Source organism: Lepus europaeus, chromosome 2 (assembly GCF_033115175.1).
Source record: "Lepus europaeus isolate LE1 chromosome 2, mLepTim1.pri, whole genome shotgun sequence".
NCBI classification, from domain to species: Eukaryota; Metazoa; Chordata; class Mammalia; order Lagomorpha; family Leporidae; genus Lepus; species Lepus europaeus.
Window position 1 is genome coordinate 149,824,052 of NC_084828.1, and position 27,573 is coordinate 149,851,624.

Consider the following 27,573-nt stretch of genomic DNA (forward strand, 5'->3'; position numbering starts at 1 on the left):
TAATTGAAACACTGGCCTCACACAATTCAAATGAGTACATTTGGGTTTTGTTAACTACCCTTAATTTCAGAATCAGGTGGCTAAGACAGATTGCAGCGCTGCATCACCAGTGCTCACGTGTAGATGAGTCTCCCCTCCCCTTGCTGGAAGGCTGAGCCATGTGACTAGTTTTAGTCACTAAAATCAAAAGGAAATGATGTCTAAGTGGAGGACTTTGTGCATGTGTGCTGCCTCCAACCTACTCCTTCTGCTGTTATGAGGACATTGGAAGCCCGTGGTGAGATGGTGGAGCAGGAAATGGGGAAAACCTGGATCCTTCAACATTGGAAAGGGAAGCGCTTCCCTGGAGTGATTCCTGACTCACATAGGATTTCATGGGAATGAGACACAAACCCTTGTTACCCAAGTCAACAGCCTAATTTGTTACAACAGCAAGTCCAGACTTGCCTGACCGATATAATTGAGAGATCCCATTTTATAGTTACTGAATAAAGACACCATGAAGTTTAGGTCATACTATTACATTATGGGTTATTAAGAAAAACATCATCAGAAACTATGAGGTGCCATCTATTTTCAGATGTACCTCAATTTCATTTCAGAGTTGTTAATTTGTGCAAAAATGGGTATTTGAGATTGGATGCAGTACAGTTTATATCTAGTTATATGGAAACAGAGAATGTAAAAACATGCTCTGTTTTCTAATAGATTATCAAACTTGAATGTTAGACTATTAAGGACATAAATTAAACAGAAAATGTCTTCTTGTAATGTTTGTGTTTAGAGGTACTGCTTTTCTCCCACTCTGAAGCTTTGTGACACATGATTGTTCAAAGTCTTCGCCTGCAAACAGACTGAGTGTCTTTGTCACGACTCTGGCTGCCTTGAGTTGTGTGACCCAATCTACCTTGCTAAAATGTCTGAGATATAGCTCTCCTTAAACCTTAAACTGCATGAGGAACTGTTAATGTAAGTTTTCATTTTTTTTTAGTCAATTTATGCTGCTGTAACACAATATCACAGGCTGGGCAATTTACAAATGACAGAAGTGTGTTTCTTAGGGTTGTAGAGACCAGGAGCTCCAAGATCAAGGCCCAGCATGTTCAGTTGTGCAGTAAGGGCTGCACTCTGCTTCCCAAACAACACCTTAACATTTCACGGCTGAGTGGGGAGGAACACAGAGCCTGGCAGAAGGTAGGCGAGAGAGAAGCGCTGCCGCCCTCAAATTTCCTGTAAGGGCTGTTATCTATAATCTTCTCAATATAACCATTTACTGGATTGCCTTAAAAAGCGATTTTTCAAACATCTTGTTAACTTCACAACCTGTGTGATGGCATGAGTCAAGTGAACGCACAATCGCAGTACTACAACGCACTAAAAACAATCATTGAGAACAATCGAGGAGTTCTGGTAGGCAACTTCAGCCCAAGGTCAGGTCAAGGAGGAAGCATCTGAACCAAGTCTTAAGGAAGATGGGTTGGATTCTAACAGGTGGAGTACAGATGTTGAGTATCATCTAACCATTCCACACCTGGCTTAGCAATACTTCCCATCATGTATTGAGCCAGCTATAGTAACACATCTAGTCTATGCCATCTCACTTAACACAGTAAAATTCTGAGATTGGCATTACTAAATCCATTTTACTGATAAAAAATAAAAACTGCAGATCAGAGAAAATGCCTTTCTCAAAATCACTGTGCCTACAATGGGAAAGTCAAGACTCAAAAGCAGACCCGAACGAGTCTCTCTCCTGAATCACATGGCGGCTTAGCTTCCTCTGGGCATCAAAATCATGTCCTCCAGGGAGTGAGTGCATGAGCCCTGAGCACAGCTGCAAGACTTGGATGTTCCAGCGCCCAAGATGGCACGCGGCCTGTGGCTGCTTCTCCGCGGTTTTGCCCACATGACACGCTACCTGCGCTTCCTCCTACCCGCTCATTTTTCTCCCTGTGGCTCTGGCCTGTGGATTCCCAGCAGGTGGCCCCTGACCTGCTTTCTGCCTGGTACAGCCCTCCCTGTTCACTTTTCTGAACCCCCTTTTCCCTTTTATAAAGCCCTCACCATTGAGGAAGTAAGTATTTCTCTTACTTCCTCAAATAAATGTTAAACCTTAAAACAACAACAACAACAACAAACTTGCATGTATGGACAAGAAATTCATCAACTAAAGGAAAACCTCATCATCCTACATACAACACTGAAACCCACCTTATATATGATTTAACTCTACCATATATATACTACCTTAAAGCCATGGTTGCTGCTTATTTAGTTTCCTGCTTACTTCATTCATTTCAAAGCTGAACCATGATGTTATGGATAGGCAAGGACATTCATAGGTGCTCTCTATGCTGCCGGCTTGGCCCTTAATTTAATAACTGCTCTATGATGTATACTTAGGCATGGGGTGGACCCCAGAACCACTTACAGCCTTCTCAGGTGAGAAACGTATTGTGAAAGGTCCGTGATTGCTGAAGTTTTCCAAAAATACCTGATGCTCTGAGGACCAACTGTCCTCCTGTTTCTATTATACTTGCTTAGGACTTAGCAGAGTTGGTGGTTGGGCAGGTGTCAGTCTGCATCCACTTTAATTTTTCAAATTGGATATAATTTAAATTTCTACTAGAGACTCTTGTTGCAGGAGGAACCATCTGAATTATTAAATATGCCTCAGAGTGGAGAATCAGCAGATGTTCCCTCGATATCATACTCATCCTAACCATCCTTTAGAATTCAGAAAATTAGTGAGTGACTCTACGGGCCTCTATTTCCAGGAGTGCACATTAGAATCACATAGGAACACTGTCATGAAATGCTCATGTAACTCAGTGGAATATATATGAAATAAAGTCACATCAATTTATGTTTCTCAACCAAGTCTCGGAGATACCTAAAGCTCTGGAAAGTACAGGAGATCTAGAAATGTGGGTGTGACTCTGGCATTTGGTTTATTTTCTGAGGACTAAAGAGGCAGATCAACATTTTCACTGTGTTAGTAAAATGGTGCAGTCTTGTCTATGGTGCAATCTATACCCTGACACCATCCTAGGCTCTAGCCCCTGCCACCATTGCTGGAAGCCAGGTGACCACATGGCCCAACCACCAGTGTCAGCCCCACCCCCATCCTAATAGGATTCACTGCTTCTACTTCCCTGCCCGCCCTTTGGTGAAGTTTTAAAGGGACCTGTTCCTGACCACGTGTCTCTTTCTCTTTCCGTCTCCTGACCTCTGTCTCTGTCTCTCTCTCTTACGCTCTCCTTCTCCCTCTTTCTCCTTCTTCGCCCCTTCCCTCCAGTCTGTTGGGTTTTCCCCAATAAACCTTTCCCTTACTCCGGTGTTTGGTGTGTTTTGTGGCAGCCATACACACTGGCTTCTGTCTTGGGCTGCTCCTGGGGTCTCGGCATTTTTTGCTGATACTCTCAGGATGCTTTAGCAAGCACTAGGTCCTTGTAGGCCTCCTGATAGGGCTACCTGCCAGTCAAATGCAAGTCCTTCAACTCTGAAGATTGAAAAGGGAGGAACTAAATGAGCCCAGCCCCTTCTCTCTAAATAGCCTGAGAGAAGATCCAACACTCTGCTAGTACTATTTGTGAAAGCCAATGTTGCTCAGCTGATGTTAGGAAAAATAACCAACCCCTGACTAAGGACTTTGTGTTCTGAGTGACTGCCAGGGATCTTCCCAGTTGCTTCCCATTGCATGACTTCACCCACCTCTCTCTCAGCCTCTCTCATTAGCTGAAAAAAAGACAGGTGGTGCTATCATGATGCTTTCTTCTTCTTTTTTTTTTTCTGGACATCTTAGTATTCCTTTATTTTATCACTTCTATTGAGGCATGACCAATAGACAATAAAATGCAGCCATTTAAAGTACAGAGTTCAGTGAGTGCTGACAGACACATGTGGGCAACCATCATCACTACCAAGATGTCAGGCTTTTCTGTCACCAGGTGCCCCTGTTCCCTTTTGGAGTCAATTCCCCATCACCACCACCATGCCAGGCAATCACTGGCCTCCTTACCATCACACTAGATAAGTACTGCTGGCTATGGAGTGCCACGAAATGGAATCACAGTATGAGCTTTTTAAAGTGAGGCTTCCTTCTCTGAGTTCTCCTTCACAAAACCGTGAATAGAATGTTTTTCATATTCATCCATATTGTTGCATGCATTGGTAGCTCGTTCCTTTGCATTGCCAAGTAGTACACATTGCATAGACAAAATACAAGTGTGCTTATCCATTCTCCTATTGATGAACACTTGACTTGTTTCTTTTGTTAGTACTTAGGAACAAAACTGCTAACAACATTTGTGAACAGATCTTGTAGACATGCTTTCATTTCTCTCGATAAGTTATCTAGAAGTGGATTTGCTGAGTCAGCAGAGATTTTATGTATATGTATATAATTAAATTCTACATATATAAAATTAAAACAATAAAATATATCACATTTAGCAGAGTTCAAATCACCTTATTTCCACTTGGATATTTAAAAGAAAGAGATGACATGAGTTATAGAGGAGCACACAGCTGGAAAGGGCAAGCCAAGCTCAACCCTTGGAGACCAGAGCTTTCTCTATGCACTGAACAAGGGCTCAGGACTCGATCAAGAAGCAGCTGAAAAAGAAATTAAGAGGGGACGGTAGGTCAGGCAGTGAGCGGGCACTGTAGCCCTCCTCCACTAGCCTCCTCCAGTGAACAGTTAGGTTAAGAAGTCACGCTCTGGGTGGTCCCAGGCCCATGCCTCTTGGTCTATTACAGCTTTGCAAGAAACACTACTCTGATACTCAGCTGTGAGTTCACAAAAATAAGGCTATAGTGCAAGGAAGTACCCAGGAAAAATTAATGTGCAGAACTCATCAGCATTATGTATGAGGATCTAATTGGGGTAATTTCTTTAACATTCCAGTTGTTTTCCCTCATTTGAGTCTAATGGTCACCCTTGACTTTGGCTAGATTAAATCAGCTGTAGTCAGCTAAATGCATAGCAAATGTAAATAATGCCTTATCCTGTTTTCTTTCTCTACAGCTACTCACATACCAGGGGGAATTCCCTAGTTTAACATCAAAAAGTGATTAAGCATTGGTGTAGCAGCTTTAAAAATATGTAATTTTATTTTACACATACACATTCTAGATTAAAAAACAAATAAAAACTTCCTCTGGGTGCTGAAAGTTTGGAGTCAAACCTATACCAAAAAGATCATTGGGAAAATAACTAACCACTTTAGAGTTCATCCACAAAATAAAGTCTCCTGTTTCAAAATTGCATGATTAAGTTACATGATCACTAATCTTGCACTTCCCACCATTCTAATGAATTAGCCAACCCAAATTTTCCATTTTCAATTTAACATATAAGAAAAAAATGCTTCTTAGAAGATGTGCATTTAAAGAAAAGGAAAAAAAAGAGAAATTAATATTGTATAAAACATCTGGCCCACCTAAGTCTACTGTGTTTTTTTTAAATCTTAGAGCTTATTATGGAAATGAGAGTAGTGTTGCCTTGTAACATGAACCAGATGGTGAAGGGAGTAGATTTGATCATTTCTAGTTGGGCTGGCAAATTTTTACACAGTGAAACCTCCATGATGAAAGACAAGCAAGAGGTAAGAGAGAAACCAGTCTGAAGCAGATGGGACTGTGGCCAGGGCCACCTTGGGAGTTACTTGGCTACTGTGCTTCATACAAGTTAGCACAGAGATGCACAACAGAGAACCATCACTTTTTCAAAGTTCAGTTCACCTGTCTATTTGTTACGAGTCTTTTGCTCCTAGCCATCATTTCCAAATTCACACATTTATAGGGAAATGGGAAGGGTGCTACACTAGAAAGAGGGAGTCATGGGACCCTTGTGCAACTTTGGATTATCTATGAAATGCAGTAACATGTAGTTTTCCTCTCTGAAGCCAGGAGGCTGGGTCCAGTCTTCTTGACCTGAGACCACCCACTCACTCAATACCCTGCCCTGAAATTTCCTGTTCATACTGAGAAGTGGCTATGGCCCCCAGCAGAGGACAAGCCACCCTTATCAGGTGCTAGACAATGGCCTAACTTTCTCAGTTTTCTGCTGTTGAAAAGAAAGGCTAAGTGTTATGCCTATGTTTCCAAATTTCACTTTTAGAAAATAACAAATAATATATTAAAGAAATGCCTAAAGAAGGTATAAGATATAAATCACCTGGTAGCACATATTTGTGAATGACTGTTACAAGATGGCTTCCATAGCACCATTTTAAAATCTCCCTAATGCTAAGCTAATGAAGGAGGCAGCACTAACAGCTCTCTCAGGAAAGTTTCAAGTGCAAATCTGGGCTGAGATGATCAGACAATACAAGCTTTGCTACCTTAATTCTCAATTTGAGATAAGCACTGAACTACTACAAAAGAAAACTGTCATATCATTGTGCAGGCACAAGGACACACGTCATTGACCTCAAATACAACGAATGCAACTGGCCAAGGACCTCAGCTGCTAGGCCCTGAAACCCACCCCTGCATTGTCTTGGAAGCTCGCATCAGGCCTCTGATGCTAATGCTGCCTTTGCTACTTTTGGCTGCATAGTAAGTGGTCCATTTCCACTGAACCTTCCCTCTCCCCACTTGGAATAAGGTTTCAATAATGCTCTGATGGTTCCTCCGGTATTTTCCATCTCCTACTTCCTCTCATGCAGGCATTTTCCTGAAAAACAAGCTTGCAATTATAGTTCTATCTTGGCTTCTGCTTCTTAAAGGTCCAGACAAGTGTATCGTCCATTAGTTAATTCATCCACTCATTCATTCATTTATTGAGTAGCTGCAATGTTATTGACACTTTGTTCTAGGCACTGGGGAAACTGAGACCACCTCCTCTGAAGGGCCATAATGACTTCTCTGCCTTCACCTAGTTCTGTGTGCTGGGCAATGAGCTAAGAGCAGTACACATGCCTACTCTCAATGGCTCTTCACAGCAGCCCTGATGAAAGGAGGTATTATTTTTGAAGATATTTATTTATTTATTTATTTGAGTGAGTTACGAGAGATAGAGAGAGAGCTCTTCCATCCACTGCTTCACTCCCCAGATGGCCACAATGGCCAGGTCTGGGCCAGGCCAAAGCCAGAAGCCAGGAGCTTCTTCCAGGTCTCCCATGTGGATGCAGGAGCCCAGTACTTGGGCCATCTTCTGCTGCTTTTCCCAGGCCATAGCAGAGGGCTGGATCAGAAGGGGAGAGGCCTGGACACTAAGCAGCACCCACATGGGATGCCAATATCACAGGTGGCAAAAGGGGATGTTATTATTCTTGTTTCATAGATCAGGAAACTGAGAACTGGGGAGAATGAGTTAGCAGGGGCTTCCCCAAGAGCAACAGCTTTTTCATTGCCAAACTTCATGCTTTTCGTCACTGGGCTGTGATGTATCACCTCCATTTAGTGATTGCTCCGAGTATGTTCATTTTCTAGTGGTGACTGCATATAAGAACAGTTGATTTTCCAAAACCTGGCTTTATTTCTTCAATTTAAACTTATGAGCACCACAGGAGCCATCTACAGAAGAGGGGAACAGTGTGCTAGAGCGCTCACTGTCCTACTTGTCCTAAGTCAGGTTAATGATGATATCACTCGGTCCTCACCAGGTGGGAGTGACCAACTCCTCCCCACTACTACAAAGGAGATAATGGGCACAGATGGACACTTGGCTTCTCTGCCTTGCCTGCTGGGCACAGCCCAGCCCTAGCAAATTGATGGCAGATAATGGATAATACACATTTTCATGAGCTTTTTGAACACTCCTCATATGCGTAGATTTCAAAAATGTTTTGCACCAAAATAAATGTTTTTTATTCTGTTTCCCAAGAATTTTCTGAAGTCTCCTTGTACACCAGGGCTTTTCTGAGAGGCCAGCCAGGCTCACTGCAGAGCCAGCCACAGCAACCCAATTATCAGCCGAGAGCAGCCTCCTAGAAACTAATGCAAACACATACCGTGATGCCCAAGGTCAGCTCTGGTGTCCTCTATGCCTGACTCACGTTCAGCATGGCCCGGGAAAGGAAGATGCTGAGACACAGGCAGGCCCTCTGAAGTCGGTTGATTGAAGTCCTTGTGGAAGATAATTAACAATTCATGAGAGGCTGACAGAGGGAGGTAGCACCACCACAAACGAAACAATATTCTTGTTGAGAAGAGTATTTGGAAGCAAAAGCCTGCCTCCTCGAACTGATGACATTTTCCAAGTTAAGGAGGCTGACTTGGGGTAAGAGAAACAGCCCTGAGTCAATGAGGCAGGTGACGCTGGGCCACGCATTTAGCCTGCACTGGCCTCAGGCAGCACCATCATTCTGCGAGTCCAGCTGGATGCCCAGAGCGAAAACGGAAGGCCCTCACTTTCAGTCTCCTGCAAGTGCAGGCCCCCCAGCAGCTGAGAGCCTGGGTCTCCTTCAGTTTTGCACCCAGGGGATCCCATCCAACTCACCTGGCTTCAGCCAGCCCTGCCCAGTTTCTTCATCTCAAAATTAAAGGTTTTGGCTTGAATGACTTCAAGCCAAACTCCTAGCTTTCTTTAAAAGTTCTGTGATTCTATGAATTCCAGTTTCCTAAAGAAAAATATCTATGAGGCCAAATGATGAAAGAATTCACATTAAAAAAATACAAGTTAAGCTTTCCACATATATCAATAGGTATTTCAGCAAATCATTTGCACTTTTTCCCCCAGTTTTGTTTGCATATTTGTGTTTGCAATCTAGAACTGATGCTGAATGGACCCATTTTCCTTGATGAATGGCTTTCATGAGGAATTGCTCCAAGAGTGTCTTATTAAAAAGGAAATTAAAAGGAAAGTTCAAACTAATTCTAAATGAATAAATAAAATGAAGCCATGCCTCATGGCAGTGTGGCATCTGCGAGAATATTGTCATAAAACGTTCTTAAGAAATCTGCTTTCTGGCCGGCGCCACGGCTCAATAGGCTAATCCTCTGCCTGAGGCACCGGCACCCCAGGTTCTAGTCCTGGGCACTGGATTCTGTCCCGGTTGCTCCTCTTCCAGGCCAGCTCTCTGCTGTGGCCTGGGAGTGCAGTGGAGGATGGCCCAAGTGCTTGGGCCCTGCACCCGCATGGGAGACCAGGAGAAGCACCTGGCTCCTGGCTTCGGATCAGCGCGGTGCACCAGCCACAGCGCACTGGCCGCAGCGGCCATTGGGGGTGAACCAACGGAAGGAAGACCTTTCTCTCTGTCTCTCTCTCTCACTGTCCACTCTGTCAAAAAGAAAAAAAAAAGAAAGAAAGAAATCTGCTTTCTGTACTGTGTAACAATTATTTCAGGAGGTGCAATTGACGCCAAATTCCAAAGGACCACTGACAGCACCCAGAGTACTTGGAGAGCAAAGAACAGAGATGGCATGAAATGTGGCTATGTCGTGCTTCAGAAATTGTTAGAAAATGAATACATGGACTCTCCGTTGGCTTCGATTTTGAGGTTCTCTTTGAAGAGTTGGATGGAGTTGTAACTGCTTCTCTTAGAGGACATGATCCAATCTTTCATCCCATGACCACTCCATGTATGGAGACCCAGTCTGCCTTGCACAATTCTAGCACCACCACAGTCATGTATGCCATGAGATAAAAGACAGGTTTTGTCCTGGGTATTGTGGAAGCCAGTTGTTTTTAGCTACCAGCCTTTAAAGAAATGGTGCCTAACAGGATTCCACATTTGACTGAGCAGCAAGATTCCAAAGGCCAAGTTCAGCCAAGCAGAAAATGCTTGCCACAATATAAGGTCTGTCAGTGAAGGTCTGGAAACCAAGGCAAGCCATTCTCCTAAATGCCTTCAAAGAATTTTTATAACACATCTTAAGAAGTGTCATGGAAAGCCCATCCACTCTTCTATCTTCGATTCTTTCCTACAACTGCTTTTGAACTCGGAAGTGGCTTGCTTCAGTTAGCTGGAGAGAAGGAAGAAGAAATAGAGAAGAGAGCCCCAATTAGACTAGGAAGAAATCTGATCATAAATACATGCATGGGCACGGGGCCGGGAGGCAGTCAACTCCGAGAGCATTTTCCTCTTCCTCCTTCTTCTCCTCCTTCATCCCACGTCCCCTCAGCCTCTTGCGTCTTACTAATCCAATTGCTTTCTTATATTTTGGTTCATCTTTTTCAGCACAATGATGTCTCTCCCTAGGATGTGCAAAACGCTTCAGGCCCCTGCACAGTGTGAGGCTTCCCCTCTGCTTCTTCCTTTGTTCTCTGGAGATCATGCAGCCGCCTCACTCCCGAGCCTGTGAGTGGGATTAACTGCACTCTTGCCTGCCTGGCTGCCTCTTCACTCTCCCCCTGGGGTGAACAACAAAGTCTTCCCTCAGGTCACTCCTCCTCTTCTATGCCCACAAAATGTCCATTTCCCTAAAGAGAGGAAGAGCTGGTCTGTTCACTGATGGCTGTGGCGGGTCTTCCTTCCTTCCTCTGGAGGTGAGCTGCTGCCTTCAGGAGTCCCCACTTTCTTCTGTTCGTTATTAGTGAGAGTGCAGTCCTGGGCCAGCAGCACCAGAATCAGCAGGGAGATTGTTAGAAATGCACCAGCCCAGGCCTCAGCCCAGACCTTCTGAATCAGAATCTGCATCTGAACAAGACCCAGGGGACTCAAGTGCATCTCTGTAAGGGAGAAGGTCTTGGAGAAGAGTCAGTTGATTGTGGACCCCAGAGCCCGAAGAGGAGGTGACATTTGAAACAGAGAAGGTGGGAGGCTAACAAAGGGCCCAAGGGGGACGGCTGAAGCAATAACACAACAGAAGGCAGGGAGCCCTGACTACTGAGCAACCCCATCTGTAGGCCCAATCCAGCTGGGAGAGCAACTGTCGTCACACAGAGCAGATACAAGAGCCATATAGCTGCTGGAATGTTTTCCTCCCCCGTTAATACACAAACTTAGGAGTCAAGCTCTGGAAAGCTCAGGGCCAAAGATTTCGGCAGTACTGGGTCTTCTAGGATCAAAGAGCCACCAAGGCCTCTGGCCAAGGTCAGCATTGGGCACCCCTCCTGCTCCCTTTGCTTCTCACTAATGGAAAGGCGATAGAACTGGGACAGTGATGGTCTGGGGATTCATAGGATCTTTGTGAACTCTCTTTGTCTGGTTCCTGTGTTCTATGAGATACAAATAACAAAGTCTCTTGAGATTCTGCCTGCCATATGGCCTCAGGCTCATCTTCAGTTATTTCAGGGCCCCTAAAGGACTCTGATCTATAGTTCAGGGACAAGACCTCACAGTGTAGTTACAATGCTAGTAAGAATCATAACAGAAATTTTAAAAAGACAACACAAAATGATGATCTTGAAGAGTCACAGAGGAAAAGCACAACAGTTAAGTGAATGATAAGGCACTCATATTTGACATCATACTTGGAACAACATTTTTATTTCCCACATGTTAACTTCAAGAATAAAGAGTGCCATTTAACTTTCATGAGACAAAATATTATCATGTCTGTACTTCCCTATTCCCCATTGGAGGGGGTCCCTGAGCTTTCCAGGAAAAAAAAAAAGCATCCCAGTTTCTGCCACTGAATGAACAGGTGACTTACACATACTACTGAACACAGCATCCTTTCAAACATGTAAGTCTCCATCAAGATCTGTGGGGTGTGCCCTTCTCAGCCATATGAGGACAGAGAAAACCAGGGAGGAGACCCTGCTATGGGTCATCACAGAAGGCCAGGCTACGTGTGGAGGCTGAAGATGGGCACCCGGTTTGCAGAGGGCTGGGCTGTCTCCACCAGTGGTGGCATCTTTAAGGAGAGATCCCACCCTGCTGCTGTCAGGATGCCCCTGACCCATCAGTTCAACAAGCAAGAAAGATCCCATCTCTAGGGTCTCTGGGGCTTGCAACAGACCCAGAGCTTGATTTCATTTGGTGAGGGTGCTAAGTGGGTGGAAAAATGGGGTAGGGTTGAGCACATATCCCTAGCATCCCCACTCTGTTTGCTAAACCATCCAACAAACACAGGGGACCCTGTCTGGCCCAACTTTGTATTTTCAGGACTCTATAGTGTCCAGAGCCCCTAAATAACTAAGAAGACCAGATCACTGTCAACTCTTGCTTGCAGAAGGGCAGAAAACAGTGTTCCTAGGCCGTTGCAGGCTGAGTGAGCTCTGTGGAGGTCTCCTGCACACCTTAGGTGTAGCCCTCTGATCACTAAGCAGCAGCAGAATTAGCACACCCAGGGTTGGGAAATTACCCCAAGAGCCTCAGGGGCTTGTTCCTTCGTAGAAAAGGAAAGAACCTCAGGTGCATGGATCTGTAATGACTGAACACTCAGAAACTGATAGGAAAAGTTCTCCATGAAAATGACTCCATCCCAAGTTGCTTTACCAACTGTGAGGCTGGAGTTGATAGCCATTGCCCATATATGACCTCACGATGACCACCTTGAGATCCATCGGAGCCTCCTCCAGGACCCATGCAGATATATTCAACCACTAGAGAAAATGATATTTGCTGCTGAAAAATTGGGAATATATATGGAAGACATGGATTTGGGATCCATTTTTTGTGAATCTGCAACATTATACATTATTTGATAACGCATGGTAGCTCTGCAGAGTTTGAATGGTTTTAATAAAAAACACAAAGATATGGATGGGAGACAGAAAATATAAGCAAATAAATAAATAAACAAACAAACAAAAAACAAAGAAACAAGACAGAAAAGACCTAAGGAAGTAAAGCAGCAATAACACAAGTGAATTTTAAAAATTGGTATGCATACCAATTACTTGGTTCTGCCAAGTAATCATTTTAACCCATTAGCTACACACTCAATGCCAATTCAGCTATTTAATGCATAGTAGGCACTCAGTATTTGCTGGATGAGTTAATTGATCCATCTGTAGATACAGCTGTTTTGAATTGGTGTTTTCACCAACAGGTGACCTATATTCTAGAATCTTCCCTGGAAGTGGGCCATGTTGATCTGAATGGCTTTGTCTTCTACCTGTTCTTGTGCTTACCTAGCCAGTCCCATGACTCTGAAGCAAGAAAAGACTTTATGTAACATTTAAAATAAGAAGGTTCTTACCTGGGGCACATCACCGCTCAGCTGCTGAAAGTTCCGAGATCTCAGTTCTTGCCTTAGTTTGGTGTTTTCTTCATACTTTTCTCCCACAGTCTTTCTGCATATTTAAAGTGAACATAGAAAATCAACTGCAAATTGTTAAAATCGTATCTATATTATACAGGTACACATGATCCCTGTCTCAACAGGCAGGGTGGGATGTAAGCAAGCCAGGCTCACCTTAATCAAGGAGACTGCTATGCAGCACCCAGCTGATTCTCTCTTTTTTAAAGATTTATTTATTTGAAAGACAGTTATAGGGAGAGGTAGAGGCAGAGAGAGAGGTCTTCTATTTACTGGTTCATTCCCAGATGGCCGCAACAGCTGGAGCTGCGCTGATCCGAAGGCAGGAGCCAGGAGCTTCTGCGAGGTCTCCCACGCAGGTGCAGGGGACCAAGGACTTGGGCCATCCTCCACTGCTTTCCCAGGCCATAGCAGAGAGCTGGATCAGAAGAGGAGCAGCCGGACTAGAACTGGAGCCCATATGCGATGCTGGCGCTGTGGCACAGCAGGTTAAGGCCTCTTTCTCTCTCTCTCTCTTTTTTTTTTTTAAGATTAATTTGTTTATTTGAAAGGCAGAGTCAGAGAGAGGAAGGGAGAGACAGAGGTGGGGAGGAGAGAGATCTTCCATCTATTGCTTCACTCTCCAAATGGCTACAATGGCCAGTGGTGGGCCAGGCAGAAGCCAGGAGCCAGGAGCTTCATCCAGGTCTCCCATGTGGGTGCAGGGGCCCAAGCACTTGGGCCATTTCTTGCTGCTTTCCCAGGCACTTTAGCAGGGAGCTGGATCAGAAGTGAAGAAACTGGGGTGGGGATGGAAGTGGGAATGGGGCCCATATGGGATGCCTGTAATTGAAGGCTGCTGCTTGACCTGCTGTGCTGCAATGATGGCCCATCAATATCTTTTAAAGCACACCTTTCTCATTCTTACAAACTCCAAAAGGCAGCAGAAGGAGAAGACAGTGCTCATCCCCTGGGTTCTGTGTGTGGCCCCAGGGGCTCTAGGTCCTGATGCCTAGCACAGGGCCTAACACATGAACTCAAAAAGTGCCTCAGGGTGAAGAAATCCAAAAACCGGGAAGACAGAGCTGCATATCAAAGAACTCATGGAAGTTATGGGAGGCATCGTGGAGGGGAATTTTCCTACAGACACCTTGTCTGTTCTCTCTACTACAGGGAAGTTCAGTTTAATAGACCAGCTGCTAAACTGGAGATAAGGTTTTAATCTTTATGATCCCTTCTGTGTTAATTTCTATTTAAAATTTTTGTTAGAAAAGGAAGATGTTCATACAATAAGATATTTTTAAAAATTCATTGAATGTTCTTTTGGTCAAATTATCTCACACATAAATAGGTATACTATAACCCTCCTGACAAAGTCATTTTCTAGCTAAGACACATGATCCCTCTTAAATCCCACAAACAATTATCACAAACATTTCAATAAAATTAATTATAAAAGTATGACAAAACTTTTTAATTGCCTTTAATTAAAAAATTATTAGTGTATCACATGGAATATTTATTACTTTTGTGTATAAACAGTTTCAAACTGAACAACAATTTGTAATGTGCCTTTGAATCACTAAATTTGCCTTTTTAATCTATTCCTGCCAAAGATTAATTTTCCTTTTACCCTTTACCAATGACATGAATCATAACACCCTGAAGATAATGCTATTTCTGAAGTGTGAGAAATAGATTTGGAACAGTTGAGTGGAAGCAATAGCTCAAGTTACTTTTGTGAATATATTTTCTCAATAAAACCCACACTCCATGCTTTAGAGGTTTACAGAAAACAACTTGTACTGGCTTCCAAAAGCAGATATATACATATCTTCCCAACTGCACATTCAGTGATATCACATAGGTGTTGAAATTGGCCATGGCGGGAGTATTTATATCATAGGAACAAGAAGCCAATCAGCAGAACTCACATTTATCAGAGCCAGCCTATGTTAACAGGGAACAGTCTCATGGATTCTCACTGGATTCATCATGATATTCAGGTTGGGACCAGGACATTTCTAAATCACTTCCCAGACAGATCAACAAAGTCACAAAGTGAATAGATTTTTTTCTCTCTAGCTCTTGATGGGGCTTCTAAGGTACCAAAAAAGTTTACTAACAAACAAAAGAAAGAAACTAAGAAATTGAAAAAATGGACTAATTGAAAAATTCAGTCTTTCAGGAACTGAGAGTCTAGGGCTCTTTGAAATTCCACTATATATATATATATATATATATATATATATTCCTCCACTTTATTAGGTTTATTAGGTTTAATTGACAAATAAAAATTATTTAAATTTGTGATGCATCAAAATGTGGCGCTTTTAACCTAACCATCACTTTATATGCTTACCATTTTTGTGATGAAGATATTTATCTACCAATCCCAGCAATTTTCCAAATATAAAATACAGTATTAATAACCACAGTCACCACACTGCATAAAAGATCTCCAGCACTCACTCCTCCTGACTGACTGAAACTTTATACGCTTCTGCCAACATCTCCCCACAGACCTCCTTGTAATCATTCTACTCTCCACTTCTATGAGTTCCACTCTTGATTCCACAGGTCAGTGAGATCACGCAGTATTTGTCTTTCTGTGCCCGGCTTATTTCATTCAGCGGATTGTCCTCTAGTCATCTATGTCATTGCCATCTATGTCTCTGCAAGTGACATTTCCTTCTTCCTAAGGCTAAACAGTACCCCACTGGGCATACAGACCACATTTTCTTTATCCATTCATCTGTTGATGGACACTCAGGTGGATTCTACATCTTGGCTATTGTAAATAGTGGTGTCATAAATATGGGGCTAAAGATATCTCTTCTACAACAGACAGGTCAAGTCATGTGGTAGTTCTATTTTTCTTCTTTTGAGGAACCTCCATACCATTTTCCTTAACAGCTGTACTAATGTACATTCCCAGCAATGTGGTGCACAGGTTCCCCTGTCTCCCCATCCTGGCTAACACTTGGAATTTCACGTCTTCACATAAGTTCTCTATTACGCTCGTGCCATCTCCCACCAGCACCACTGTCCTGAGCACAAGCTTTTCTAAAGGCAGCACTCGACAGAACAGAGCTGTTTCCAATTAATTTGCTTCCTTCTCAACGCCTATAACCTCTCCCCCACGTGAATCAGCCGGGTCTCCTGGAGGCTGAGGCACCACCAGCACCCAGGGAACAACAGCAGAGCCCTCTTTCCAGACTCTTGCTGGGGTAGGTGCAGAAGATGTCGGCAACAATGAGGCCTCATTTGGAGACTGGCCCTATTTTCATCACTAATAACCTCCTTCATACTCAACCTTCCCCTTCACACAAGACTGCAGGCCTGATGCTAATAGTACCTGGCATCTCATTTATGGCTCAATAATCATCTTTGGAGTGAATGAGTAATTGAATAAACAAATACGAGGGGTCTTCAAAAAGTTCATGGAAAATGTGTCTCATGAATAAGTGATGCATGGACTTAAAAGTTTTCTTGCACCAAAATAAACATCTTTTAATACCATTTTTTCCACATTTTTTTTTTGAAGTTTGCACGTGTATAACCGTATGCATTTTGTTTTTTTCTCTTTTTCCAGTAAGTTCCTTTAGGACCCTGGGCACTAGCCCCGGACCCAGGCACCCAGGGGAAGGAAGGCAGCTCACTTAGGCTTCTCGGCGGCGTCCCCAGCAGTGGCCTGGCACCTCCTGAGCCGCCTCCTTCCTCCTGGAGTCATTTCAGGCAGCCCTGCGAAGCTGCAGGTAGGGGTTTTGTTTTGTTTTGTTTTGCCTATAAATAATAAAGATTCCCCACAGGCAACTCATCCCAAACATGCTCAGCAAACATTTTACAGAAGAATCATCGCGCTACTGACAGAACAAAAACGCCCCGAGACCGGCCAGGCCAAGAAAGACTAATAAACTCTGGGGAGGTAATGAGCCAGCCAGGACTGCAGTTAATTGGCTATATTTTTCAAATTAGATCTTTGTTTAAAAGCAAATTATGTGCTTCCCAAATTTCTGCTCATTTTATTGCCTACGACTGAATTGCATAACATGAGACAACTTAGGATCCTGGCCCTCAGAGAAGAGGAGGGTTGGCAGTCAACAAGGACACAGTTCCTTGAAAGAGTCGTCCCAACTCCACTGCTCATGAGCTCCGCGGCTGAACCTCGCTTTTTTCCTCTGTCAAGAATATGCGGCCCTGAGTGTTACATGAGACCAAGTACGCATGTCTGGCACATATAAAGTATTCCAAAATTGTCCTACTGTGATAGTTACATTGTATTAAAGATGTCTTATATTCTAGGCTGAATACATACAGTTGACCTTTTTTTTAAGATTCATTAGATTAATTTGAAAGAGGGAGAGGGAGAGACAGGCAGAGAGAGATCTTCTTTTATACACTGGTTATAACTCACCAAATGGCCAGGAAGACCAGGGCTGCTCCATGAGGAAACCAGGAGCCTGGAACTCCATCTGAGTCTTGCACAAGGGTGGTAGGGGACCGAGTTCTTGGGACATCGTCTGCTGCTTTTCCATGCAGGGAAAGCAGAGAGCTGGATTGAAAATGGAGCAGGCAGGACTAGAACCTGTGCTCTGATATTGGATGTCACCATTGCAAGCAGTGGCTTACCTGCTGCACAATGCTGGCCCCATACACTTGACATTTTTATGGCAGTGTAGGGCAGTGGGTTAACTGCACAGATTAACACTGTCTGGATGCAGATCTCAGCTCCCAGTTTATACCCTATGTTCCTTTGTACAAGTCACTTAATCTTTTATGGCTACTTTTATGGCTACTCTAAAAATAGTAACTTTCACAGAATTGATCTACATTTAAATGAGTTAATTTATGTATAGTGCTTATAACAGGGGCCAGTGCTATGCTCATAGTAGGCTAAGCCTCCACCTGTGGTGCCAACATCCTATATGGGCACTGGTTCGTGTCCCGGCTACTCCTCTTCTGATCCAGCTCTCTGATTATGGCCTGGGAAAGCAGTACGAGGTGGCCCAAGTGCTTGGGTCCCTGCACCCCAATGGGAGACCAAGAAGAAGATCTTGGCTCCTGGCTTCCGAACAGCTTTGCTCCAGCCGTTGTGGCCATTTGGGGAGTGAACCAGTAGCTGGAAGACCTTTCTGTCTCTTTCTCTCTCTCTCTCTCTTTAACTCTACCTTTCAAATAAATTAAAAAAAAAAAAAAGAAAATCTAAAACCTGCTTACAACAGAGCCAAGCATCTGGTCGTTACTCATCAAAATACCATTCAGTGATATTACTTAAGAAACTCTTCAAGGAAAGAAATGTGCTTGCATCACTCTTGTATTGAAAGGCTGCAACCACATTCTCAATGACATTACCTTCTGTTCCGGACTTGGTCACAGCCCAACAGTTCACAATGCCATTTGCACTAGATTCATGTAAGAAATGCCATCAGGGGCCGGCGCCGTGGCTCAACAGGCTAATCCTCCGCCTTGCGGTGCCGGCACACCGGGTTCTAGTCCCGGTTGGGGCGCCAGATTCTATTCCGGTTGCCCCTCTTCCAGGCCAACTCTCTGCTGTGGCCTGGGAGTGCAGTGGAGGATGGCCCAAGTCCTTGGGCCCTGCACCCACATGGGAGACCAGGAGAAGCACAATGCACTGGCCGCAGCGGCCATTGGAGGGTGAACCAACGGCAAAAAAGAAGACCTTTCTCTCTGTCTCTCTCTCTCACTATCCACTCTGCCTGTCAAAAAAAAAAATGCTATCAGAAAAATGGTAATTGTAAAATTGTACAACTGAAAACCATGGGTGGTTTTCATTCCTCTGGAATACCATCCAGACAAGAGCCCCCTGGGAACATGTAATTTTCAGCAATATACATCCTTTATTTTATAAGAACAAATAGATATTCTTAAAGTGTAGCTGTACCGTAAGCCCTGAAAATAACAAGGGCTAATTGAAATCAATATTTTATAATGTGAAATAGCGTCCAAACAATTGGATTCTAGTACAACATTAACTGCAAACAGTGTCAGGCAAATTGTTTTGCAACTGTGATGTAAAATGAGAGCTAAAATTAGTCAAGCCTTTTAAAAATAAAATATCTACTGCTCTTACATCTCTAGTTAATAAAACAAAGTTTGAAATCCCAGCTTTTCTTGAAGGAATTTTCTTGAACCCAAGAAAGTCAGGTCATTAAGAGCATGCCTAAAACCTTACCCCCAGAGATGTGGCTTTTTTTTTCTAATAAAAAAGAAGTGTTTATTTAGACAATCAACTAGATCATAATGAATAATGCAATATACTAATGTAATAACAGATGTTCTCATGTGTTTATCACATTTATAAATATAAGCTGGCTTACAGGGCTGCTTGGACAAATATGGAAAAATCTATTTGGCAATACAGTGAAAGTTAACAGTGTTAAGACTATTCAACAGATTCTCTTTTCTATCATCTTAAAAAAAAATACATCACCTGTACTTTAGTGAGTAAATGGTAATGTTTATTTAGTTTCTACTTTCTGTAAACATGCCAGGCTTAAGCCAACTGTCAAAGGACCTGGGCTAATTATTTATTTATCAATATCTCTAATGGAAACAGTGTTCAGTAAAGAATGAACTCTTCTGTATTTCAGTGTGGCAGCTGCCGTATAACAAAGCCAGAACATTCAAACAATAAAATATGCCTGAATGAATTAAACCTAAAGTGTAAGTTTATAAGTAGCAACTTTTATACTTAACACACAAATTCTATAGCATTATTGTGCTTGTAATTTAATAAGTAAACGCACAATTATCCACCGCAAAACTGAGAAACTCTGATTAAAGCTTAATTTTGCTCATAAATTTCACACACACAAAGGGCAAAAACAGGATAACATTTAACATAGAGCTAAAAACAAATAATGTAAACATCTTAAACACTGAAAATGTGGTATTGCTATTTACAGTTAATCAATGATACCAGTGTTTAATTTAGTCAATTGCCAGTCTTGAATCCTTTCGATGTATTATTATGATTTTCCTTATAAACACTTAGCCAAATGAGCACAGTGAAGGAGAAGAATTTATGGTCCAGAATAATTTGATGTATGGCCATATGTGGTTTGGAGACAGCACTTAATAGAACTGTCATCCGTAGCAGGGGATCTTGAACCTACAACAACCGCAGTCTCTTCTACATACATCACCTTTCACTGTAATTTGTTTGAATCTATTGTAGTGGTAGAGAGTAAAGGATTCTGGATCAATTTGATTGCCTCAATCCATTGTAGTGGAAGACAGTAAAAGGTTCTGGGTCACTTTAGTCCTGATAAGGAAAAAAATTCTCGAAGAAATGGACCCAATAGTATGAGTCCTAATCCTTCTGGATCTAGTTTATTCTTTTTTTTTTTTTTTTTTTTTTTTTTTTTTTTTTTTTGACAGGCAGAGTGGACAGTGAGAGAGAGAGACAGAGAGAAAGGTCTTCCTTTGCTGTTGGTTCACCCTCCAATGGCAACCGCGGCCGGCACACCACGCTGATCCAAAGGCAGGAGCCAGGTGCTTCTCCTGATCTCCCATGCAGGTGCAGGGCCCAAGGACTTGGGCCATCCTCCACTGCACTCCCAGGCCACAGCAGAGAGTTGGCCTGGAAGAGGGGCAACCGGGACAGAACCCGGCGCCCCGACCGGGACTAGAACCAGGTGTGCCAGCACCGCAGGCAGAGGATTAGCCTATTGAGCCGCAGCACAGGCCTGTTCTAGTTTATTCTTAATGAGGTGTATACATTAGGATCTGAAACATGATCTGACACTTCATGATGTCTGCTAGAAGTGAATCAGATATTAATCCACTATCTTCTGGATGATAGGATTGGAAAAATATCCTAACTTGTTTAGAAGGAGGCTCGGGGCAATTAAAGCCATGGTCTTGACCAAAAAAAAAAAAAAAATACCATGAGATGCATTTCACTGCCAACAGTCTAAATAGGGAATTTTGGAGATTTCAAGTAAGAATCAACCTTACAGTATCTTAAAGCTTCTTATTAAAGTTAAGAATCTCATAGCTGCTTGTTATGTACACCAAGAAGTTTTATTCCTGAGCATTCTGTCACCATCCCATTCACTAGAAACAGCATGTCCATCAGGAGGAGATTCAACTTTGACTGCCATGCCCATATACAGGAGCTACTAAAGGTTCACTTGTATCTTCAATTTCACGTTTTATGTTTTCAACATCATCCTCTGTCAGTAACACAGAATATGGAAAAATCAATACTCCAAAATTGTTTCCCCACTTTGAATACTGGTCCAAATAGCATCTTTTAATTCTGAAAAACTGTGCCAGCACTGTGGAGTAGAAGGTTAAGCCTCTGCCTGCAGTGCCTGCATTCCATATGGGCACTGGTCCATGTCCTGGCTGCCCTGCTTCCAATCCAGTTCCCTGCTAATGTGTCTGGGAAAGCAGCAGGGGATGGCCCAAGTGCCTGGGCCCTTGCACCCATGTGGGAGATATGGAAGAAGTTCCTGGCTTCTGGCTTTGGCCTGGCCCAGCCCTGGCAGTTGTGGTCATTTGGGGAGTGAACCAGCAGATTAAAGATTCTCTCTTTCTCTCTCCTTCTGTCCTTTCTTTCCTCCTTCCCTCCTTCTCTCTCTCTCTTTCAAATAAATAAATATTTTTTAAAAATTCTGAAATATCTTTTTTTGAATTAATGCATGAAATTGCTCAAAGCCAAGTTCTTCAACAGTCAAGGCAGAAGAATGTTCCACTTAGCAACCAGACTCTGCAGGACTCTGAAGAAATACCAGCAGTTTCTTAGGTTGTCTTTCCTCTTAACCATGAAAGCAAGAAGTATGATCCAGAATTGTCAGCTTCTGACATACTGCATTTGGTATGACAAATGAGTTCATTCTGCTCTTCTGCTTCCAGAAGTTATTGTGAGGCTACATTCAATTGTGTAAATAAAGGAAAAATCCTTTTAAACTGGACAATCGGAGCTGGCGCCGTGGCATAGCTGGTAAAGCCGCCACCTGCAGTGCCAGTATCCCATATGGGCACTGGTTCAAGTCCCCGCTGCTCCACTTCTGATCCAGCTCTCTGCTATGGCCTGGGAAAGCAGTAGAAGATGGCCCAAGCCCTAGGGCCCCTGCACCCGCATGGGAGACCTGGAAGAAGCTCCTGGCTTTGGATCGGCATAACTCCGTTGGGGCCATCTGGAGAGTGAACCAGCAGATGGAAGCTCTCTCTCTCTCTTTCTCTCTCTCTCTCTGCACCTCTGTCTCTCTGTAACTCTGCCTTTCAAATAAAATAAATAAATTTTAAATTGGACACTTCCTCCAGAAGACTCTTCGGAAGAAAAAATTGGAGCTTCTTCAAGAGAAATTCCAGAACAGGTGCAGTAATTGCACAGGGGCCACCTTCAAACTGTTCTATGCAGATCCCTCTGATTCAGTAAACACAAACCCTTGTGTCCAGCGACAGAAAACAGTGTCAGAGAGACCAGGGCTGATCTTGGTGCCCCACACAGGCTCCATGGGCTGTTTAGTAAGTTTGGAAATCACAGGGTGCAGGTGGGCTGGTCTTCACGTTCAAAACTCCTGCCTGGGAACCTCTCACCCTGCTGTTTCAGTGGGGGCAGGTTGGGGGTGGGGAGCTGGGAACATTGAAAGAAGACAGAGTATCTGATGGATGGGTTTCTGTAGTTCAAATGTGGATATGGAAATCCAACATGGTGCAGGTGAGAAACCACAGGACTGGGGTGTTCGGGGAGATCTCGGTGCTGTCTGACCTGGAAGATCAGCCTGAGGAGCCGGGGCAGCTCGTGCACTCTCTTACACACCTCCGGGGAGGGGCTGCCATTGGCTTTGGGTCCTTATCAGATTAGATGGAGTTCCCTCAGCAACCATACAGCCTGCATCCCTGCATCTGTAAAAGCAGCGTGCCCTGGAGGTGTGCACTTGACAGCCTGCAGGTCGGGCGTGGCTGCTTGAAAGTGACCTGGTATTCCAGGGCATTCCGTAGCCTTGCACGCTACAGCAAGAAAGATGTTGGTGACAGAGGAGAGAAGTTAGGTCAGGAAATAACGACACTTTTCTGGGAGACACACTTTCTCTAGTGCTCGTGGAAGAGAGTGTCTATTTCCAGAAAGTGGATGATTTGCAGTCGTCCCGGGGCTCCACAATGTTCTCTTTTCAGTAGATGCTCTAATAGTTCACGTTAAACAAGCAACGTGGAAAAGCCGTTTATGCATATTTCAGAAGGCTCATTAGCATAGATATCACTAAATGTTTGCAATATTAATTTTTTTTATATACTTACAAGGCAACTGCAGAGCTAGCCTGCAGATGCGTGAGCTGTGCAGGGGTTTAAACTTTCATGATTTCAATTTACTACCACCTGGGGCAGAGGGTTTTGGAATGCCTTGTTACTGAAGCTTCTTAATTTCTTGGCAAGACCTGAGTGAATGCTGGGATACTCCATGCAGTCAGCTTAGCACTAATAGATTTTTAAAGACAAACGCATTTAACATTTACGCTCGATGAGCTCTTGAAAAACAAAGCAATTACTTACACAGCATTAATTATACGAGCAGTCTCCTTCTGACAGTCCAGATTCTTATCTACTGGAACCATTTCTGAATATCTACACATTAGGTGCTGAAAAAAAGAACAGCAACACTGACAAACATCCTCTTCCGCATGGTCAGGGTATAAAGCTACCCAGAGCCTTTTCAGATCTGGGGTGCAATTGCTATGGCAGGGAGCATGCAAACAGGGCACATGGTAACCACTCCTCCCTCGGAAGGGGCTTACATTACATCACACCAGTGGGGTCAGGCTCCTGCCCACTGCTCCGACTTCATCTGCCAGTTCCCTGCCAGGGGCAGGCTCTCTGTTAGCCCTGAGAATACATGAGCTGTTTCCCACCTCCCAACTGCATAGGTAATGTCCACACTGCTCTGGCCAGGACCAGGCTGGAACAAGTGAGGCACCACTTCAGCTACAAATTCTAAGGGTGCACCAAAAAATACCTCAGTAACCAGGATACATAATGTAATGCTGGGCCCACCCAGTGTTGGGTGATGCCAACATCCCATATCAGGGTGCTTTTTTGAGCCCTGGATGTTTGGCTTCCTATCCAACTTCCTGCTAACGCTCCTGGGAAGCCTGTGGTTGGGCCCCTGCCACCTCTGTAGGAGACCCCGATGGGAGTTCCTGGCTCCTGATTTCAGTCTGGCTCAACTCTGGATGTTGCGGGCATTTGAGGAATGAACCAGCAGATGGAAGATCTCTCTCTCTCATTCGCTCCTTGTCACTCTGCCTTTCAGATACATGATAAATAAATCTTTAAAAAGTATTGTAATGCAATAAGATCAAAATGAATGCCAAAAAGTCATGAAGCCATGAATAACAAAAGTTTAAAGAAAGACAGGATCCAATCCTGAACTCACCCAATTCCATCTCCCCTGCCTCACTCTAATCCTAGCCCTGTTCCATCCTGCCTTTACATTTTTTATATTTTGTTGCCAGGGAGTTTTAATATTAATTTATATTTTTAAAATATTGTGTAAGGGGCTGGCACCATAGCACAGTAGATTAATCCTCCACCTGCGGCACCGGCATCTGATGTGGGCACCGGTTCTAGTCCTGGATGTTCCTCCTCCAGTCCAGCTTTCTGCTATGGCCTGGGAGGGCAGTGGAGAATGGCCCAGGTGCTTGAGCCCCTGCACCTGCATGGGAGACCTGGAGGAGGTACCTGGCTCCTGATTTCAGATCGGCTCAGCTCTGGCTGTTGCGGCCATCTGTGGAGTGAACCAACGGAAGGAAGATCTTTCTGTCTTTCCCTCTCACTATCTGTAACTCTACCTCTCAAATAAATAATCTTTTTTTAAAAATTGTGTAAAATATGACTCATCTTGAGTAGAGTTTCTGGTCTCCCTTAAATTTTGCCCAGGGCAAGTACCTCTTAGTAGCCTCAAGTGCCTCAGCCCAGCAGATCTCCTTGGGTCCCTTTCAACTTTTCCTGTCTGCCCGCCAGTACCCAGCCCCAATGCCCCTTTCAGAGGACCTCCTGCAGGCCCCCAGAGCCCACTTCCTCTGCACCAAGAGAGAGCTGCAAGGACCAGGGCACTTAGGATGGTTCTGCGTTCCCCACGTTGGCATGAGCTTTCCCAGAGGCGCACACTTGCAGAGCTCTCCCTTCTACATCCGTCTCTAAGTGTTTCTTAGAGACCCCGAGGTAGGGCCTGTGCACCAGCTCCTCCCTGTGATCTGGACATTTTGTTAAGCTCTCTGAGTGGCCCACTGCATCTCGGAGCTCACTGGTGTTGAAATGTCACCGACTCCTTTGACCACCAAAGTCCTTTTCTCCTGCCTTCTTTTTTTTTTTAACTTTTATTTAGTAAATATAAATTTCCAAAGTGCAGTTTATGGATTACAACGGCTTTCCCTCCTCATAAATTCCCTCCCACTTGAACCCCTCCCATCTCCCGCTCCCTCTCCCCTTCCATTCACATCAAGATTCATTTTCAATTATCTTTATATACAGAAGATCGATTCAGTATATGCTAAGTAAAGATTTCATCAGTTTGCACCCACACAGACACACAAAGTGTAAACATATGTTTTAGTACTAGTTATAGCTTCACTTCACATTGGACAACACATTAAGGACAGATCCCACATGAGACATAAGTACACGGTGACTCCTGTTGTTGATTTAACAATTTGACACTCTTGTTTATGGCGTCAGTAATCTCCCTAGGCTCTAGTCATGAGTTGCCAAGGCTATGGAAGCCTTTTAAGTTCACCGACTTTGATCTTATTCAGACAGGGTCATAGTTAAAGTGGAAGTTCTCTCCTCCCTTCAGAAAAAGGTACCTCCTTCTTTGATGGCCCCATTCTTTCCACTGGGATCTCACTCACAGAGATCTTTCATTTAGATGTTTTTGTTTTTTGTGTTTTTTTGCCAGAGTGTCTTGGCTTTCCATGCCTAAAATACTCTCATGGGCTCTTCAGCCAGATCCGAATGCCTTAAGGGCTGATTCTGAGGCCAGAGTGCTGTTTAGGACATCTGCCATTCTATGAGTCTGCTGTGTATCCTGCTTCCCATGTTGGATTGTTCTCTCCCTTTTTGATTCTATCAGTTAGTATTAGCAGACACTAGTCTTGTTTGTGTGATCCCTTTGACTCTTAGACCTATCAGAGCCATCAATTGTGAACTGAAATTGATCACTTGGACTAGTGAGATGGCATTGGTACATGCCACCTTGATGGGATTGTATTGGAATCCCCTGGCACATTTCTAACTCCATCATTTGGGGCAAGTCCGATTGAGCATGTCCCAAATTGTACATCTCCTCTCTCTGTTATTCCCACTCTTATATTTCACAGCGATCACTTTTCAGTTAAATTTAAACACCTAAGAATAATTGTGTGTTAATTATAGAGTTCAACCAATAGTACTAGAACAAAATAAAAAATATTAAAAGGCATAAAGTATTAAATTGTACATCAACAGTCAGGACAATCTCCTGCCTTCTTTTTCACAGGATTCTGCTTACTTCCTAGTGTTTGTGATTGTTTATAGCTACTTCCTTATTTGCTACTTTTCCTTGGTTATTGGGTCCTGCACTAGCAGTCAAATGTCAAAAGAACAGGAGCCATGCCTGTTCCTCTCACCAGGGTCCCCAGGCTCAGTACAATGCCTGGCACAGGACAAAGGAATGCATGTCCTCACCACCCACCCCAGGATCTCTCCTGTTAGAACTGGCCCACTCTTGAAAAATCTCGCAGTTTTGAAGAGGGATCTTGCAGTTCAGAAAAACACAGCAAGCTTGCCTGAAGGATTTGTGCTGTGAAAACCTATGAAGCTAAAAAGAAAAAGCAAAAATATCCTCCAGAGGGAACCATTCACATTTTTTTAACCACCTGAGTCGGATCCTCTATATCAAAATTTTGTGGGTTTTTTTAAATTTTTTTTTTTTTTTATGTATTTGACAGAGTTAGACAGTGAGAGAGAGAGACAGAGAGAAAGGTCTTCCTTCCATTGGTTCACCCCCCAAATGGCCATCACGGCCGGTGCTGCACCAATCCAAAGCCAGGAGCCAGGTGCTTCTTGCTGGTCTCCCATGCGGTGCAGGGGCCCAAGCACTTGGGCCATCTTCCATGGCACTCCCGGGCCACAGCAGAGAGCTGGACTGGAAGAGGAGCAACCGGGACTAGCACCTGGCGCCCATATGAGACGCCCGCACCGCAGGCAGAGGATTAACCAAGTGAACCATGGAGCCGGCCCCTCAAAATTTTGTAATCTAGAGGAAAACAAAACATATAATCACCCAATCACTACAAAGTGTTATGAATATGTACAATAAGGGGGCAGAAAAATCAACAACCCACGAAAACCACAGACTTTGGTGTCCGGTTAGTGCTCTCTTGTCTTGGCAGGGACCTAGTGGCAAGGTGTTGAGGTTAAGATCTGTCAACAAGGGCACTGAGGGTGTATGTTGAATTTAGGCAGCAAATCAGAAGCCTGACT

The 27,573-nt window shown here is 43.7% G+C and overlaps 1 protein-coding gene and 1 pseudogene across 1 annotated transcript in view; both read right to left on the minus strand.

Annotated features, from left to right (window-relative positions):
• Positions 1–27,573, minus strand: part of NEK11 (NIMA related kinase 11) — a 326,453-nt gene that overhangs the window by 170,417 nt on the left and 128,463 nt on the right. The window contains exons 9-13 of the mRNA XM_062214781.1: positions 23,610–23,693; positions 22,839–22,876; positions 16,743–16,832; positions 13,042–13,135; positions 7,962–8,076 (exon numbers count right to left, since the gene is read on the minus strand). Coding sequence (XP_062070765.1) covers positions 7,962–8,076; positions 13,042–13,135; positions 16,743–16,832; positions 22,839–22,876; positions 23,610–23,693 — 421 coding nt within the window. The remainder of the gene's footprint in view (positions 1–7,961; positions 8,077–13,041; positions 13,136–16,742; positions 16,833–22,838; positions 22,877–23,609; positions 23,694–27,573) is intronic.
• Positions 20,095–22,700, minus strand: LOC133777271 (ubiquitin carboxyl-terminal hydrolase MINDY-3-like; annotated as a pseudogene).